The sequence below is a fragment of the Salvelinus alpinus genome, chromosome 20 (assembly GCF_045679555.1).
Source record: "Salvelinus alpinus chromosome 20, SLU_Salpinus.1, whole genome shotgun sequence".
In the NCBI taxonomy this organism is placed as follows: domain Eukaryota; kingdom Metazoa; phylum Chordata; class Actinopteri; order Salmoniformes; family Salmonidae; genus Salvelinus; species Salvelinus alpinus.
The window spans coordinates 23,557,814-23,570,393 of record NC_092105.1 but is presented as its reverse complement, the minus strand read 5'-3'; the positions used below and the strand labels follow the sequence as shown (position 1 = coordinate 23,570,393).

The 12,580-nt window shown below is 47.6% G+C and overlaps 1 protein-coding gene across 1 annotated transcript in view; it reads right to left on the bottom strand.

Annotated features, from left to right (window-relative positions):
- Positions 1–325: 325 nt before the first annotated feature.
- LOC139546515 (exportin-4-like) overlaps positions 326–12,580 on the bottom strand; it is a 40,793-nt gene continuing 28,538 nt past the window's right edge. The window contains exons 10-22 of the mRNA XM_071354981.1: positions 12,362–12,538; positions 11,774–11,916; positions 11,543–11,688; positions 10,714–10,891; positions 6,843–7,002; positions 6,168–6,337; positions 5,662–5,836; positions 4,732–5,025; positions 4,128–4,307; positions 3,889–4,023; positions 3,518–3,766; positions 3,313–3,405; positions 326–3,181 (exon numbers count right to left, since the gene is read on the bottom strand). Coding sequence (XP_071211082.1) covers positions 2,984–3,181; positions 3,313–3,405; positions 3,518–3,766; positions 3,889–4,023; positions 4,128–4,307; positions 4,732–5,025; positions 5,662–5,836; positions 6,168–6,337; positions 6,843–7,002; positions 10,714–10,891; positions 11,543–11,688; positions 11,774–11,916; positions 12,362–12,538 — 2,298 coding nt within the window. The 3' untranslated portion in view covers positions 326–2,983. The remainder of the gene's footprint in view (positions 3,182–3,312; positions 3,406–3,517; positions 3,767–3,888; positions 4,024–4,127; positions 4,308–4,731; positions 5,026–5,661; positions 5,837–6,167; positions 6,338–6,842; positions 7,003–10,713; positions 10,892–11,542; positions 11,689–11,773; positions 11,917–12,361; positions 12,539–12,580) is intronic.

Below are 12,580 nucleotides of genomic sequence, written 5' to 3'. Positions count from 1 at the left end.
GGGAGTCAAGCAATGTATTCCGTCAAGAGTCGTTCACAATCTCGTCTGGTTGCGGCCACTAGACCTCGTTTGAAATGTATCAAATAAAATTTGTATGCCTAGCAATCAACAAATGTAACAATACATAGTTTAACGCACACGTTTACACGTCTGTAAAAAATGAAAGCTCCCATAAACCCATAGAATCATGGCTCTTTCGAGTTCATCGTTCGCCGATTAACGAAATGAAAGATTCATAAAAAAAAGCCTCACTTCCCATCACTACTGTGCATGAATGACAGTCAAAATTATTTGTATAATGAAATACATTAAAATAATTTCTACATTAATTTCAATCATTTTTATTTAGGATTTTATGTTTTCAACAACCACGATCAAAACGGGATATGGAACTTTTTCCATATTCTGTATAACAGGAAATTGAGATGGACAAAAATGAAAACAATGTAAACAGAAAAGGAAAAACTAAGTATTTTACATAATACGTTTATGTACACTTTTACATTTCAATACAATTCATTCAGGCATTCCAAAATAACCAGGGTTGTGCTCTAAACAGAGGAAGGGCAGTGAGTCAGTCTCAAATGCATTGTTAAAACAAGTGTTTACAGTGCCTTCAGAACGTATTCAGACCCCTTGACTTTTCCCACATTTTGTTAAATTACAGCCTTATTCTAAAATTGATTAAATTGCCCCCCCCCATAAATTGACACACAATACCCCATAACTACAAAACAAAAACTGGTTTATATATTTTTTTTTTCTAATTTACAAAAAAAAAAATGCCATGTCACATTTACTTTATTTTTCAGACCCTTTAATAAAGTACTTTGTTGAAGCACCTTTGGCAGCGATTACAGCTTCAAGTCTTCTTGGGTATGACGCTACAAGCTTGGCACACCTGCATTTGGGGAGTATCTCCCATTCTTCTCTGCAGATCTTCTCAAGCTCTGTCAGGTTGGATGGGGAGCGTTGCTACATAACTATTTTCAGGTTTCTCAAGAGATGTTTGATCGGGTTCAAGTCCAGGCTCTGGCTGGGCCACTCAATGACATTCAGAGACTTGTCCCGAAGCCACTCCTGCGTTGTCTTGGCTGTGTGCTTAGGGTCGACCTTCACCCCAGTCTGAGGTCCTGAGCACTCTGGAGAAGGTTTTCATCAAGGATCCCTCAATATTTTTTTACGTTCATCTTTGCCTCGATCATGACCAGTCTCCGTCGCTGAAAAACATCCCCAAAGCATGAGGCTGCCACCCCTATGCTTCACCGTAGGGATGGTGCCAGGTTTCCGCCAGACGTACGCTTGGCATTCAGGACAAATAGTTCAATCTTGGTTTCATCAGACCAGAGAATCTGGTTTCTCATGGTCAGAGTCTTTAGGTGCCTTTTGGCAAACTCCGAGTGGAAGGTTCTCCCATCTCCACAGAGGAGCTCTGTCAGTGACCATTGGGTTCTTGTTCACCTCCCTGACCAATGCCCTTCACCCCCGATTGCTCAGTTTGGCCGGGCGGCCAGCTCTGACATGCACTGTCAACTGTGGGACCTTATAGACAGGTGTGTGCCTTTCCAAATCATGTCCAATCAATTGAATTTACCACAGGTGGACTCCAATCAAGTTGTAGAAACATCAGGGATGATCAATGGAAACAGGATGCACCTGAGCTCCATTTCGAGTCTCATAGCAAAGGGTCAGAATACCTATGTAAATAAGGTATTTGTTTCGTTTTTAATAAATTAGCAAACATTTCAAAAAAACTGTTTTCACTTTGTCATTATGAGGTATTGTGTGTTGATTGCTGAGGAAATTGTTTTATTTGATCCATTTTAGAATAAGGCTGTAACATAACAAAATGTGGAAAAAGTCAAGGGGTCTGAAAACTTTCTGAAGGCTCTGTGTGTTCCTTTTTTGGTTCATTATTGCTTCAGTTATAGGGACTTGAACTTCCATCCAGTGTGTTTTGAAGTGGAAAGAGTGGCTGTGACATAGAAAAATACAACTAGAGAGAGTATGCTAAACTTCAGGGGCCCAACCTTTCTAAGGGCCTAAGGCCTCCAATAATTGTCTGTGTCTTGGCAGTCAGGACTGAAATGGTTCTAGGGAGACAGAGGGTGGCAGAGAATAGAACTACAATCCAGAATGATAAAGAAATCTAATAAAACGTTTTCAAATTCGCCCTTTTTCTTAAAGTGAACTCATCATAACCATAAAAATGCAGCTTCTCTGCCATCTATCTTATAAAACTTCTCAGTCATTGTTTTAAACATATATTTTTTCCACTTTTTTTGAAAACATATATACACCCTTGATGAACATGAAGTGATTTTTTTTTTTTTTGTCATCGGCCCTTCCATTTAACAGATTCAGCAGCCCGAAGGTGGCGGGATCGAGCCTCTCATTGTCATGGAGATCTGTGTGTGTGTGCTTCCACCGTGTTCTTGGTATGTGACAGGCACAGTCGTTGCTGTATGTAAGACACGTCTCAGCTTGGCCACACAGGAGTCGACACACGACACAAACAAGAAAACAAAGGCACTCTGGGAGGGGGGGCGAGAGTGTAGAGGCAGGGAGAGAGGGAGAGGCATAGCGTTCTCAGAACAGATTGGCACCTACTCCTGTTGTGTTCATCCCAACCCTCCCACTGGCAAACTCAAAAAATGATTGGATGAGGGGATGAGTCCATCCCTCTCTGATCCCCCCTCCCCCACTGTATATGTGCGCTGGGGGCCTCTGATGAAAAAGGGGAGGACGGGGGAGGAGCAGGCGTGGAAACCTGCCCAAACGACACCATAGTCCAGTCCACACCCCTGCTCCCTTCAGTGTCTCAACCTTTCCCCTTTATGTCACAGTCTAACAGTGCAGCTCCTCAACTCTGTCGGTCTCTGTTTCATGGTTTGGCGTGGTCAAGGTAGATAGGTAGATCGTCTGTGAGCGGGTTGGACATAGAAATAGGTGCTAGGGAGGAGGGGAGTTTGGGGGCTAGTGGTTATTTGACACAGAGCAGCCCACCTACGTTGGACACAAACTCCTCTAGGCTCTTGAGGAAGTCCACCTTCTGCTTGCGGTCCATGCTCGGGGGCGTGCTGCTGGCTGTCAGCTTGTTAAAGGCGTTGGCCAGTCGCTGGTAGATGACGGCGTCTCGCTGGGTGGCGAGCAGAGACTCCACCAGCTCCTTGTACTCCGCCTGGAGAGAGGATAGGGAATTACGTCATCATATGAGGCCGACAGGAGGTACAACGTCCACATAGTCTTTTGATTGGCTATGGTGATCTAAGATACATATGCGTGGGAAGTATAAAAACAAAGGATACTCACTTGATGCAGGCACACTAGTGTATAGAGAGCTTCTCCCGCTGCCACTGTGATCTCTGTGTTGTGTTTCTGCAGTACCAGCATGTCAAACACCAACTAGGAAGGGAGAGAGAAAGATTTTCCATTACAAAACATTTCCTCTTTTTGAGCACAATTAAATGAGGCAGACTCTGTAGTTAGGAGGAAATCCCAGGAGGGGGTGCCTCACCTTGAGGAAGTGGCGTGTAGCGATGAAGAGGGGCGTGTCTTTCTCCTGGGTCTTGGCACACTGCTCGGCCAGGGGGGACAGAGCCTCCAGACACAGCTGGCTGACCTCTGAACTCATGGATGTCATGCCCAGCTCTAGGGAGTACATGAGACTCTTGAACAGCTCCTCTGGTAGCTGGGGGATCTTCTCGGGAAAAATCTCACAGATGAACGTGATGAGCTTGTAGTACTGGTTACACAGAGACGGGAACTGGAAGCACACAGCGACAAACCAGTTAAACAACCGTTTGTAGTACAGTGACTATGTAGATCACTACTTCAAAACTACTTCAAGGAAGGGAGCATTGTACATGAATTGGCCCTGGGTCTTACCTTGAGCAGGTCCTGAGACATGAGAGGCAGAATGATGTTGACCCCAAACAGAACTACGTCTGCAGCCGACACCGACCGACCTGCCGCTCCCGAACCCTGCTCCTGCCCCCGGAACACCTCATCTATTCCAACATCAACACGCAAACACAAGAGAGGACTTGGTAAGTATCGACAATTAACTAGGAACCTAAAATATCATACATAAACATTGACTGATTTTGGAGAAGACGACACACACCTGTGTCTGAGAAGTCAATGAACTCCTTAGAGAGCAGGTTGGTGAGCAGCTCCATGATGAGCAGCAGGTCCTGGTACTGGTCCTCCTCAGCAGCCACATCAGCCCTCTTCCTGCCCAGGTTGTTCTTAGAGTAGACCTGCAGCAGAGTCAGGCACGCCTCGTACAGCTTCATAGACTTCGACTGGGGGGGCAGAGAGGGAGAAGAGGTAGCTGTTGACTCGTCTTCCCAGTGAAATCTCCCACACACACAGCTACCAGACTCTTATTTACAATGGCTAATACTGCACAATTTAAACACTTGCCCCCCAATTCCCCCTTTCTCTTAATCACGTGTAAATATTGGACTATAAACTGTGTCTTCCTGTATTATACTTATGATAAAATGTTTATTCTATTCTACTGAGCTATTTACTTTGTTCATATTCTTATATTTTATTATTTCTTATTGTCTAGAAGGAATCTGTAAGTATGTACAGAGTACACCATGTGTATCCTGTACATACGACTAATAAAACTTGAAACCTATCCGATTAAATTGCTTTACACAGAATACAAGTAGAGGGATTTGTAATAAAGTGTGTGATAATTGTTAAAGTGATCCTCACCTCTCCCAGGTAGCAAATCTGTTTGTGGGCGACCTCCACGAACACCTCGATGATGAGGTTGACCGTCTCGGGTGTGTTGCGGTACACCTCCATCAGGCCGATGCAGCTGGACAGGAAGTCCATGAGGAAGCTGAAGAGAGACGCCACGTTGTCGATCTGCGTTGCCTCGGCGATGCCACACAGCGCCTCCAGGGTGGCAACGATCTCCCGCTTCACACTCTCCTCCTGACAGATCTGAGGAAAGTTCTCCTGGTTGATCAGGTTGAGGAAGCGCTGCTGGAGGGGGTGCAGCACCTGGAGGGAGAGGAACAGAGAGGTGATCAATCAAATCACATCCAATCAATCAACAACATTTGTCACAAAGTGCTTTACAGTAACATGGCTCCAACCCCCAAAGGAGAGAGGGGATGAAGAGAGAAAGATCAGGCTATTTTCATTCCCAACTCTTCTCTAATGGTCTACTGTACTGTACACACTCTACAGTCAGAGCAGCTGGAAGTCAAGACAGCTGCCATCTCATTCTTAGATCTCTCCCAATGGCTTTGGAGTCATCTTGCATTACTATACAAAGGCCTTCAAGATCATTATGAGGATCATTATCACACCATAGACTCTAGGGAGATCTAATGGTTTTGGTTAAATAATTTGGCTTCACCGTTTGTTACTACTGAAGTCTATGTGGAGAGTGGTTAAACAGAATCACCACAGTAGGGTGATACAGGGAAAAGACCATTGAGATCTCACAATGTGCTACCAGCTGAAGTCCATTTGGAAAGAGAGACTATATATTGGAAATCTGAAGGGAAATGACACTTGAGAGCTGTCAGGTATTGTCCTTTGAGGGATGTGTGTGAGTTAGTTCCATTCAGGGATTCAGAGTGGGGGATTCCGTGTGTGTGTGTTGTCTCTGGCTTCTATAGGGTTCCCCACCTCGGTCCAGTACTGCTGTTTGGTGTCTGAGTCCATGTGTGCAAAGCCCCCTAGAACCAGGGCCTTCATCAGGGACCTCTGTACTGAGCTGGACAGCAGGTCCAGGGGAGGGCTGCGGCTGGCAAACTGCTTTGCCAAGTTCCACCAGTTCTCACACTGTACCACAATGTTGGCCCTGAGAAAGGAGGGATGGAGAAAGGTTCATTGGCATTGGATATCATTGGCGAGATAATGAAAAACTAAAAAACTATCATTCCACCACAAGGGGGCGTTGTTTCAAGCGCCAAAGCTTAGGCTCATATCCTATCTAGATTTTTGTGTGTGCATATTTCAAGTCAGGATACAGAATTGAGTCAGTGTCTCACCTCTCCCTCTTCTCCACCAGACAGAACAGTAGATCCACCTGATCAGTCAGCCAGTCAGTCAGTCAGCCAGTGTCTCACCTCTTCTCCACCTGATCAGTCAGTCAGTCAGTCAGCCAGTCAGTCAGTCAGTCAGTGTCTCACCTCTCCCTCTTCTCCACCAGACAGACCAGTAGCTCCACCGTGTCGTTGGCCAGTTCAGGTTCAGAGCTCCAGACAGACAGGTTGTTGATCACCTTCTCCAGTAGGTATCCCACAATCCACTGGGCCCCCTCCGTGTCCGCCCCGAATGCCATACTCAGGGGGATACTGATCTAAAGGAGGGATGAAAAGAGTGAGAAAGTGGTGTGAAATGGTGGAGGGATAGATGAAAATCCCTGCAACACTTTAAAAGATCAGATGTCATAAATAGCCATTGTCCAGTCCAGTGATATACTGCACTCCTCTTCACAATGCCAAGATCCACAGGGAACCAGCTTCACTTCCAGAGAGTACACTGGTGTCAAGGTGACAGAGCACGGGTGGTTTAAACGTGATCGAACTGGTGGTGTAAACATGAAAGTGTTGGAAGACCATCCCTAGCATTTTCACCACCTCAAGTGTCCAGTAGCCACCTCCTCATCACCTCAATGGTCCATTAGGGTTCAGTGACTATCACAAAGACTATTTATGAAGTCATCTATCAAATCCATGCACGGTACATTACAATGCCAGTGTTCTGTGGGCCTTAGGCACTTAGAGAGGGTTGTAGTGAGAAGAATTGTATTATGGATGCCATTTTAAGACAAATCAGACAGTGGTGTCTGGTGTTAGTTGTACCTGTTCGTAGAGTTTCTCGTCCACCAGTAGGTAAGTCTTGGCCCAGCGTCTGAGGAACCACACAATGTCCTTCCCCATCTGAGGGCTGAGCAGTTCTGTCAGACTGGCCCTCGTAGCCCTGGACTCCACCTCTGATGTCCTCAACACCGCTGACAACAACCTGACAGAGAGAGGGTGGGAGAGAAGGAGGGAGAGAGGGTGGGAGAGAAGGAGGGAGAGAGAGGGTGGGAGGGAAGGAGGGAGAGAGAGGGTGGGAGGGAAGGAGGGAGAGAGGGAAGGAAAGGGTGGGAGAGAGAGGAGGGAGAGGGAAGGAGGGAAGGAGGGAGAGAAGGAGAGGAAGGAGAGAGGGTGGGAGAGAGAGGAGGGAGAGAGTGGGAGAGAGAGGAGGGAGAGAGTGGGAGGGAAGGAGGGAGAGAGGGTGGGAGGGAAGGAGGGAGAGAGGGTGGGAGGGAAGGAGGGAGAGAGGGTGGGAGGGAAGGAGGGAGAGAGGGTGGGAGGGAAGGAGGGAGAGAGGGAAGGAGGGAGGGGAGGGAGGGAAGGAGGGAGGGAAGGAGAGAGGGTGGGAGGGAAGGAGGGAGAGAGTGGGAGAGAGAGGGAAGGAGGGAGAGAGGGTGGGAGGGAGAGAGGGTGGGAGGGAGGGAAGGAGGAAGAGGGTGGGAGGGAGAGAGGGTGGGAGGGAGGGAAGGAGGAAGAGGGTGGGAGAGAGAGGGAAGGAGGGAGAGAGAGGAGGGAGAGGGAAGGAGGGAGAGAGAGTGGGAGAGGGAAGGAGGGAGAGAGAGTGGGAGAGGGAAGGAGGGAGAGAGAGTGGGAGGGAAGGAAGGAGGGAGAGAGGGGGGGAGGGAAGGAGGGAGGGAGAGAGGGGGGGAGGGAAGGAGGGAGGGAGAGAGGGTGGGAGGGAAGGAGGGAGAGAGGGTGGGAGGGAAGGAGGGAGAGAGGGTGGGAGGGAAGGAGGGAGAGAGGGTGGGAGGGAAGGAGGGAGGGGGTGGGAGGGAAGGAGGGAGAGGGTGGGAGGGAAGGAGGGAGAGGGTGGGAGGGAAGGAGGGAGAGAAGGAGGGAGAGAGGGTGGGAGGGAGAGAGAGGGTGGGAGGGAGAGAGAGGGTGGGAGGGAGAGAGAGGGTGGGAGGGAGAGAGAGGGTGGGAGGGAGAGAGAGGGTGGGAGGGATGGAGAGAGAGGGTGGGAGGGAGGGAAGGAGGGTGGGAGGGAAGGAGGGAGAGAGGGTGGGAGGGAGGGAGAGGGAAGGAGGGAGAGAGGGTGGGAGAGAGAAGTGAAAGGTAAAAGAAAAAAAGAAATAGAAAAAGAGGAAGATGAGAGAGACGGATAGAGAATAAAAAGAGGAAGAGGAGAGAGAGATAACGAGGGAAGTGATAAGAAGCCAAGGCCAGGATGAGGGGAAGAACAAAAGAAAGAGGTGGGAATTCAGTGTCTGTTTAAATCAGTCACTCAGACAACAAATGACCACGTTGACACATGCACCTCTGCTAAAGGCCAGAGAGACATAAGGCTTAGTGCATCTTAGTGTTCTGTATGTGAGAGATGGGCCTCAGTACATGCCCATGCAGCACCACAGTGCACTGTTTCACATTGTTTGCAAAAACAAAAGCCCATTGACATTAACAGCGTCGGGGTCGCACAGTGTTATTAGGAAACCCGATGCTGCCTCTTGTTTTTCCCAATCCTCTGTCCATTCTCCTTCACCCCCACAGAACAATCCTCTGTCCCCGTGCCCCCTCACCCCCACAGAACAATCCTCTGTCCCCGTGCCCCCTCACCCCCACAGAACAATCCTGTGTACCCACAAAACAATCCTCTGTCCCCGTGCCCCCTCACCCCCACAGAACAATCCTCTGTCCCCGTGCCCCCTCACCCCCACAGAACAATCCTGTGTCCCCACAAAACAATCCTCTGTCCCTGTGCCTCCTCACCCCCATAGAGAACAATCCAGAGGCCCTTTCCACAACCCCAACCACCTCCAAAATTCCCTATATGATTGCATGTACCCCCCACACACATGACCACCGCCCCCTCCTAGTCTTAGCAGCACCTGGCCCTGCCCTAATTGAATAACATGTTAGGGAGTGGTGGTCTGGTCCGGGGCTGGGAGGGCTGGCGCCGGGGTCTGCTCTAAGGCTGGCTAGGTCGCTACGCCATCATGTATCCAAGGGCCTGTGTGTGTGTGTGTGTGTGTGTGTGTGTGTCTCCCACGGCCTGTGTATGTGTTAGCAGCTGGCATGGCTGGGTCTGTGCCAGGGCATTCCCCCTCTGCGGCACTGGCACCACACCCCCAGGGAGCCACACCCGCATCGCTGGGGACCAGAGTGATCACACACGCGGGTGGATCATTAGCCTCGCACTGTACGTAATATTTCCCCTAACATTGTACTGTAATGTAGGGGCGAGGACCCCCTACCTAGATCTAAAAAAAGTTTGGCTTCTGTTGGTTTCTATGGACAGTTTCCATGCCAGATGGCCTGTGTAGTGTTATGTGGGCCGTTGTGCCCTGCCTGGAAAATAATCTAAGGGAAAGGCTGCCGCCATGCCACGGGGCAGAGGGTTTTATGAGGCACACTCCAGACAGACAGAGCACTGGTGTGAACGTGACAGAGCTCTACAACCAGGGCTTAGTGAACAAGTCCACAGCTTAAAGCTCAGCTGCTGTAGACAGTGTGGAGAGACTGTCCAAGCTGTCCATTAGATCAGAGACAGACAGTGAGGGTAGACTGTCCATTAGATCAGAGACAGACAGTGAGGGTGGACTGTCCATTAGATCAGAGACAGACAGTGAGGGTAGACTGTCCATTAGATCAGAGACAGACAGTGAGGGTAGACTGTCCATTAGATCAGTGACTGAGACAGTGCATTTCAGATAGTGCTAAGAGATTGACCGAAATGTCTGTTATTTTTTGGTTTTGAAACAACTAATTGACTGACGTTGGTTCAATTACTTGAATTCCATTTTGTTTTAGTTTTTTCCTTCTTCTGTGGGCTCAATGTGCACATTGTGCAGTTTCTCTAGATATAGCACAGTTCGGGCTTGATCTGATTTATGTCGTAGGGAGTTGTAGTTTCCAACAGGCCAATAGTCTACATAATTACCACGTTTTCTGCGCTAAACTAACTACAATGATCATAATCCATTGCGCGCCTGCTTGTCCGGTCTGAGTTTCTTTTACGCCTGCTATGTAAGAGAGAAGAATGTGTGATCGAGAGGGATAGAGAGCATTTGCATCGCAAGCTATCTCTACCTGAAAATACATGATCTAAGTGATTGATAGTTGGAATTCAGCAGTCATAAACACATACCTTATTTATGTTGAAGAACTACTAAAATAGTGATTTTGTCAGACAGCATAGGCAGCAGCTCTATAGAGATGAGATGATGACTTGGAATGAAATAATAAAGTCTTCAAATAAAACAAATGTAATACACACAACTAAAATATTTTATTAAAGTAATGTAAAAAATATGTGTTTAATAAGGGATAATCAGACTACCATCATGGGACTTTTATTCATTGTTTTATTCTGCGTTTTTACAGCATTCAACCCACAACGCATAGCGAGGGCATTTTTTTTTTTTTTTATAAAACTGAAACCATGATTATTTTTAATAATCGAACCGACCTCAAAAAGCACTAACCGCGCAGCACTAATTTCGGACCCATTTGTTGATGGATTTATAGCAGCGACGGGCAACTCTGGTCCACTGACAGAAGCCAGAGTATCGGTTGGTTTTAGTTCTTTCTTTCAAACCAGACATCTCATTTAGATGTGGGAATCCAGGTGTTTGCAATTAAGTGCCAGACAGCAAATCAGCAGACATTCAGCCTGTACTGTACAAAGGCTTTTGACCAATCATAGTCCCTCCCCTACCTGATGACAGAGTCTGTCCTGTTGCACCCTGGGATAGAGGAGGCCTTCTCCCCGGGGGAGCCCAGTATCTGCAGGGTGGTGTTGATGTCCACATCAGTAGAGTGGTTAATAGAGTACTCCATCACCTCCGCTGGGATCAGAGGAGTCTCACCCTGAGGGTCATCTGCCAGAACGTAGCCTGGAACCCCCCCACACACACATACAATAATTAGCATTCACAACTACACTCTGACAACTAGGACTAGCCAGAAACAATCCATTAAGGAGGTACTTTTGGAAGACAACATTTTCCATCACAGCAAAACTCCTATAGTGGAGCTTTCCACTGATTCATTACAGCCAATGTCATTCTTCACCAGTGTTACGCAAAGCACTGCTAGGATCCCCTAGAAAAACTCTAAGCACACTAAGAGAGAGAACCAACTAAGGGTGTATGACTCCAAATGAAGTTAGGCACCAAAGGGGAATTCTGTGGCCACTGAGAATGCTAAAATGTACTAAACAGCAGCAGTTGTACAACTGGTGGCCTGGCCCTTCCCGAAACAACATTCCTGCCATGCACCAATACACCAGTGCAGCCTGCCTCCCAGCCTAAATTTAGTCCCTAAAAACAACTAAGGAGATCTAAGGACAAAGTCTATGCCCCCCAGAGTGCAGTTAGAGGTTTCATTTTATGCTAACAGAACATAATTGACTGAATGCTAAAATAATTGTTACATAATAAAACCATACCTAAAACAACAAGGGACCACTGATGGAATTGAGCCATGTATCCAACATGGGGTGATTCCCAACATGAATAAATCATCCCTTATAGTTATCCACTGACCTGAGACCAGTATGAGCCAATGGATGTCTTCGTAGAGGTCGTCCAGGACCTTGCGGTCCACTGAGCCGGGGTTAGACGAGTTCATGAGGTGCTGCTGGGTCCTCTGGAGCTGGCCGTGGAGCCGCGTCACCCGGTCTTCCAACAGACTGACCACACACACACACGTCAGAATCATGAAAGTCACTTACAGAGCTAGGGGATAGTCTAAAAGCAAGAGGTGTGTGTATGTACCTGGTCAGAAGGGGGATACAGTGGTTGGCTGCAATGCGTCCTAACATGCCGATGCTGGCCAGCTGGTCTGAGAACAGCTCTCTGTCATCCTCCTGTAACTCGTTAATATCATCCTCCTCATGAGATGCCACACCGTTTGCTGTCTGGAGAGGACAGGAGAAAAAGAAAGAAAGAATAACAGAAAAAGAGAGCGTGAAGGAATATGCGACAAAGGAGTGAGAGAACGTGGATCGACTGTTTACAAGCATTAACATATCAATTAACCATAACAACAATTGACTGACTGATTATATGAGTCTAGGTCAAATCAAATTTGATTGGTCACATACACATGGTTAGCAAATGTTAATGCGAGTGTAGCGAAATGCTTGTGCTTCTAGTTCCGACCATGCAGTAATATCTAACAATTTCACAACAACTACCTTATACACACAAGTGTAAAGGAATGAATAAGAATATGTGCATATAAATATATGGATGAGCGATGGCCGAACGGCATAGTCAAGACGCAGTAGATGGTATAGAGTACAGTATATACATATGAGATGAGTAATGTAGGGTAGGTTGACAGGTGTGTGTGTCTCTCACCAGATTGCGGGTGCCGTCGGGGGCAGCCAGGTGACACTGGATATAGGAGTTGAAGACCTGAACGGCGGGTTGGACGAAGCAACCGCGGGGGAAATGTTCATCATCCTGAACCAGGGTCAGCCATGACTCTAACAACTTGTCATACGCCTCCATGTATACCATGTCATCCTTATCCAGCTGGGCAGGGGGAGAGAGACAGAGACTCATTGAATGGGCCTT